At 54.0% G+C, this 5,475-nt stretch overlaps 1 protein-coding gene across 2 annotated transcripts; it reads right to left on the minus strand.

The window, feature by feature from the left end:
- Positions 1–4,350, minus strand: Ghdc (GH3 domain containing). 2 transcript variants are annotated; one of them, XM_026790174.1, is made up of 9 exons: positions 4,229–4,350; positions 3,615–3,868; positions 3,212–3,333; positions 2,583–3,084; positions 1,987–2,179; positions 1,828–1,899; positions 1,622–1,755; positions 1,011–1,096; positions 1–260 (listed from the first exon to the last, which is right to left on the minus strand). In XM_026790174.1, the coding sequence occupies exons 2-9, from the start codon at positions 3,853–3,855 to the stop codon at positions 210–212; spliced, it is 1,401 nt and encodes a 466-aa protein (XP_026645975.1). In that variant the 5' UTR covers positions 3,856–3,868; positions 4,229–4,350; the 3' UTR covers positions 1–209. The 2 variants fall into 2 exon arrangements, with proteins under 2 accessions (XP_026645975.1, XP_005369084.1); XM_005369027.2 differs by having other exon boundaries at positions 1–765.
- Between the last annotated feature and the right edge of the window lie 1,125 nt (positions 4,351–5,475).

Genomic DNA, 5,475 nt, shown 5'->3' on the forward strand with positions numbered 1-5,475 from the left:
AATTTTATTTGGGAGTGGATCCAGGGAGCCAAATGATAAAATGGACAACGGAGGGAAGGACGGAGGGAAGGGAGGAGAGCTGACAGGAAGAGTATTGGACAGTGGTTTACTCTTGTGGGCCAGCCTCCTCCTTTCAGGAGACTGTGCAAGATTATACCTCAGACCAGGAGACAGTGATGCCGAGGTCTTTGTTCATTCGCTCCTGCTCCTTAAGGAGCCACTCTGGGAGCATCGCCTACACTTTTCGCCCATGCTGTACCCTGGTCAAGCACATAAGAGGTTGAGATACAGGAAGTCACCAGGGTGTATCAGAGCTCCTCATCAGTGTCACATAGAGTAGGCTGAGGGAGACGGTCGTAGGCACTGCTGGGTCCTGCTGTACGCCCAAAGTCTCCACCTTAAAACTGGCCAATGCGTCTAAGGCCTCCTAAGGGCTCAGTGGCTCTGATGGGACAATATGTGATGTCTGGTCCAGGACTCAACATCTGGAGACGCCCCAGAGGGAAGAGCCAGGTGGCAAAGGGAGTCTGGCAACAGCTGCCTTGGTTAAGATATCACCCTCTTCCGCAGGAGCTGGGCCAGGTGACTGAGTCTGAGGACCCAAGGCATTTCAGGAGGGGAGGAGGAGGAGGGGCAGGCTGCTAGGGCTTCTCGGAGGACTCTGAAGCTCCCTGGTCCAACCAGATGGACTTTGACAGGACCCACACTGCCCCGGCGCCGCAGGGACTTGTAGTGAGGGGTGACTTCCTGAAGGCAGTGGTCAAGCTAGGGGCAGAACAGGACAGTGAGGCTACCCTGCAGTGGCACGTATAAGCCTGTGCCCAAGGCCACCTGCACGCAGGACTTCGGTCTAGAAATGTGTGTTCAAGGATCCATGCTCCCTTCCCAGATTCCCTGAAGAAGGGTTCCCCTCCCTGGTATCCCTTTCCCTGAACTCCCTTGTTTCCATGACAACTGGGGAGGGCTTGTAGAGGAAAAGAGATTGAACCAGACCCCATCTCATCCTTTACCTTGTCTCGATTTTCCTCCGACAGATTCCTCAATCCCCTCAGCTCCATGAACACCTCGTAGTGCGGGGCAGAACCATCACAGGAGTCTGAGGACAAAGCCACCCACACACACAGTTCCTGAGGACAAAGTGGCTGCCAGAGCCTCTGCCTTTACATCTTCCCTATTCTAAGATTCACGGGGGCTGGGGCGAGTCTCAGTGACAAGCAGCAAATAGAGGGGAACCTAGACCCAACACTTGGGTATGAGAAAGGTCAGGAATGAAAAATGGGTGAAGCTGGGCAAAGGTGGTACACACGCCTTTAGTCCCAGCACCCGGGGAGGCAGAGGCAGGCGGATCTCTGTGAGTTCGAGGCCATCCTGATCTACAGAGTGAGTTCTAGGACAGCAAGGACTGTTACAGAGAGAAACCCTGTCCTGAAAAAACAAAAACCAAATAAATACATAAGTAAACAAGGTGGAGGCTGTGGTGGTGAGAGGCATGGGAGTCAGATACAGAGAGGAACTTTTGTTAAGAGCACTGGAGAAGACTGAATTGAATCCCTTCCTAGGTGTCTCTGGTCAGGGTGAACATGGGTGGGGGATAACCAGACCCAATGCGAGAAATGCTTACCCAGAATGCCACTCTCCACACAGGCATAGTCCAACAGCTTGGCCCCTGGCCACTGCCCCACTGCTTGGGCCAGGGCCGCAGAGAAGGTATTCTCATCAGTAACTTCTCCTCGAACGCTCAGGGTCTGTCCCAGCCTGAGGGAAGAAGGAGGAGGGAGTGGACCCAAGGGACAGGGGCAGCCCCTCGGCATCCCCAGGGTCACCTACCTGCGGGTGAACCTGACCACAGGACATTGATTGTAGGCACCGACCACCTGGACCACATCTCCCAGGCGGCACCTGAGGAGTGGGGTTAGGGAGAAGAGTGAACTTGTGGTCCCCTCCCAAAGGCAGGACATCAGAGGTGATGGGGCCAGTAGGGATCACCTGGTCAGGCCGGCGTGATCAGTCAGCACCAGCTCATACTCCTCTTCCCTTTGGACATCAGTAAGAAGGAGAGTGGAGGTTGCCTTCTCTTGGGCTCCTTCCTTGAATGGAAGCAGCTCAATAAAGGGGACTCCAGGGGGCAGAAGATAGGATCCTTGGGGTTGCTCTGGCCACAGGTTTAGGGCCATCACCCCTACAGAGAACAAAAAAATCTTGTTAACCTCAGGGCACATTCCTTTCTGCCAGGCAACAGTAGACAGGAATGCTTCACTCTGGACCACAGGCCCAGCTTCTCTGAGCATCTGGTCCTCCTGCTCCAGCTTCTCAGGATACCCCCAGGTCTAGCCTGCAGAGATGCCGTGGTTCCACAGGGATCAGAGTTGAAAGCAAATCCTGGTACCACCCGAGCCTGTGTGAGATGCTAGGTCTCAATGAACCTTGGCATGCTCAGCTGTCAGTCAGCGCTAGTAACCCATACCATCCCAGGCACTGAGAAGGTTTCAAGAAGATAAGTATAGGCGGCTGGACTCACAGTAGCTAGCTGTGCGACCTTTGCCCCCAGCCCCACCTGCATCCAAGCCCCGCATCAAGCTGACCTCCAGAGGCGGCATAAGCAGGAGAGAAGAAGGCTAGCCCTCGGCACCACAAGGCCTTAAGGGCAGCCACAGCTTCTGCCTGGCCTCCTGCATCCAAGGTCACCACCACCTGCAGCTTTGGCCAGAGCCGAAGGGCCAAACCTCGGGGTCCCTGCTCCAGCGCTTCCTGTAGTTCAGCAGCTCGGCTGGGGAGAGGCGTTCCTAGCTTCCCGGATGCTATAGCCTCAGCCAGTTCTTTGCCATCTGCCTCCAGGCCCACAAAGACGTCCAGGAGCTCCACTGCAGTCCTTGCCTCCAGTGCCCTCAGCCCTGGGAACATCAGTGCCTCCAGTAGCAGAGTCCGAGTGTCCTTGGCTCCGAGGGGGCTTACCCGGCCCAAGGCATGCCTGAGCCAGGGGACAGAGCCAGGCCATGGGGATGTAGGGGTAACACAGGCAGAACTTCCTGGAGTCAACACTTCTGGGTAGGCCTTGTTTAGGGTGACTAGACCCAGCAGGGTGGCCTGGAGGGATGATATAAGATAGACTGTTATTTAGACTTCAGAATCAGACCCAGCTACTACTGTGAACCTTCTGCGCACATCCTTCAATAAGGGTTTACTGCTGTGGGGTGGGGGTGCCTCTGTTTACCTGCAGAGAAGCCTCTCCATGGTACTGGGGTGAGGCAGGGGGCAGGAGCTCCTCTTTGCTTTCTTCCTGCTGGACTTGGCTGGTTTTGGTCAATGGGAGCTGATTCCGGAAGGTGCTCATGTCTGTAACCCCCCAAAATACCAGAAACTCCTCAGGAAGTGAGAAGAATGTGGAGACCCTTGAGGAAGGAACCCAGGAAGGGTCTGGAAAGTGGGGTGAGGGCTAGAACAGATCCCAGCAAAGGAAAATCCATCTTAACAGGAGAATCAGCTGTGAGCTGTGGTGAGGCTCTGGGTCAGGCCACAGAGTGTAGGTAGTAAATGAACGGGCCTTTGGGTTCTAGACTCTGGTGTGTGTGTGCTCTTTCTCTTTGGGTCACTTCCCCCAGGTGTCAGAACCGCACCTGTGATCCCCCGGGGGAGACAGCAAGGACTCTGGGCTCTCTTCAGACACCACGTGAGGGCCTGCTGCTGGCTCTGGCCCACGTGCAGTGTGCTCTGTTCCAGCTTTCGCTGCTGCCAGGCAGCCTCCCAGGCCAGGACCCGCCGGGCCACCTGATGTCGGAGGAGGATCAGCCAGGAGGGCCTCTGCTGCCACAGCATGGCCAGTAGGGGCAGCAGGAGCAGCAGCCAAAGCAGCAACATCTCCAAGTAGCTCCTGGGAGAAGAACGGAACAGAGTGGGGCCCGAGGAGATAACCATATTGTCCCCCCACACTCCCCTGCACACAGGAAGCTGAGGAAGAAGCCAGAGGGAGAAAGCCAGGGCCGTGCTGGGCACGCAGTCTGGAAAAGGCAGTATGTCTGTCAGTCCGGTGTCCTACTGACAGACATCCTCAATTCCTTAGCCCTGTAGCTGGAAGAGCAGCTCGACAGCTCCCCCTCGGCTGGCACAGAGAGGGCTGAGCAAAACGTAGGACATCTTACCCACTCCCACGTGACTTTACTTTCTCTCGGGATCTTCCCTGGCTTGGTTCCCCCCCCCCCCGCCCCCACCGGAGTCCAGGGTATATATGCACCTGTCACGGCCCACTTCTGCCCACTTTCAGTACCCCAGGTCCCTCAGGATCTCTTAGTGTCTCTGATTTCAGTACCCAGCATGCCAGAAAGTTGGAGAGATAACTTTAAAGGGCAGGGTTGGGACAGGAAATCCGGCCTGACTGGGCGGAGCTGAGGGGGGTGCTCTTAAAGGAACAGGTCACCTAAAGGCTGACAAGTTGGACCCCAGCTCAGGTAGGCAGATGAGGGAATCAGGGTCAGGGTAGCACGATCACCAAGAAAGAGAAAGGAAGGTGTGTGGTAAGGGTGTTTGCACTCCATCCTGGAGCAGGCTCAGACTTGAGACAACTGAAAACCACAGCTGTGGAGGTGCAGGTGTGCACACCTGTCATCCCAGGCCTCGGGGACGTGACACCAAGAGGATCTCGGAGTTAAAGGTTGTCCTCAGCTGTGTAACAAGTTCAAGGCCAGCCAGGGCCACCTGGAGGTCTTGTCTTTCAAAGAAAGAAAGAAAAAAAATTCTACAGGGTGCAGCGGGCACACAGCATTTGGGAGGTGGGGAAGAAGAAAGGTTCAAGCAGGTTGTCAACTCCTCTGGGCTACATAGCCAGATCCTGCCGTAAAGATTAAGCAATAGCCAGACGTTGTGAGCCATACTTTTAATTCCAGCAGTCAGGAGGCAGAGGCAGGTGGATCTTTGTGAGTTCGAGACCAGCCTGCTCTATAGAGAGTATTCCAGGACAGCCAAGGCTACACAGAGAAACCCTGTCTCAAAAAATTGAAAAACAGCCGGACAGTGGTGATGCACACCTTTAATCCCTGCACTCTGGAGGCAAAGGCAGAGGGATCTCTGTGAGTTCAAAGCCAGCCTGGTCTACAGAGCTAGTTCCAGGACAGACCCCAGCTACAGATAAACCCCTTCTCGAAAAACAAAACAAAACAAAAATCGAAAAACAAACAAAAAAAATGTAAAGAAAGAAAGAAAACGACTTTTTTCTTTGCAATTGTTAAACCCATATCACAGGCAGTCTGCTAAGAAATCTCACAGACAGACCTCGCCCTTTTACACAGACAAGTAGGCACAGTCTATTACCCAATGGCCAGTCCTTATGATGACGTCATAGCACGGTTTGACATAGATAGTGCAGTCAATTTACCTGCGACTGAGTTTACTCGCTGACTTTATCTCCAGGAAAACACACTTGAAATATTTAAATAGTTTATCTTAATTCTAATTTCCTGTGCACTGGTGTTTTTTTTTTTTTTT

This window comes from Microtus ochrogaster, unplaced genomic scaffold (genome assembly GCF_000317375.1).
Source record: "Microtus ochrogaster isolate Prairie Vole_2 unplaced genomic scaffold, MicOch1.0 UNK44, whole genome shotgun sequence".
Taxonomy (NCBI): Eukaryota; Metazoa; Chordata; class Mammalia; order Rodentia; family Cricetidae; genus Microtus; species Microtus ochrogaster.

Excerpts from the sequence above, each read along its gene's own strand:
- Ghdc (XM_005369027.2), bottom strand. The coding sequence starts at position 3,855 with ATGTTGCTGCTTTGGCTGCTGCTCCTGCTGCCCCTACTGGCCATGCTG. Across the intron at positions 1,756-1,827 it reads GTGGTCAGGTTCACCCGCAG|GCTGGGACAGACCCTGAGCG; the intron begins GTAGGTGACCCT and ends TTCTTCCCTCAG. Across the intron at positions 1,097-1,621 it reads TGTGGAGAGTGGCATTCTGG|ACTCCTGTGATGGTTCTGCC; the intron begins GTAAGCATTTCT and ends CTTTGTCCTCAG.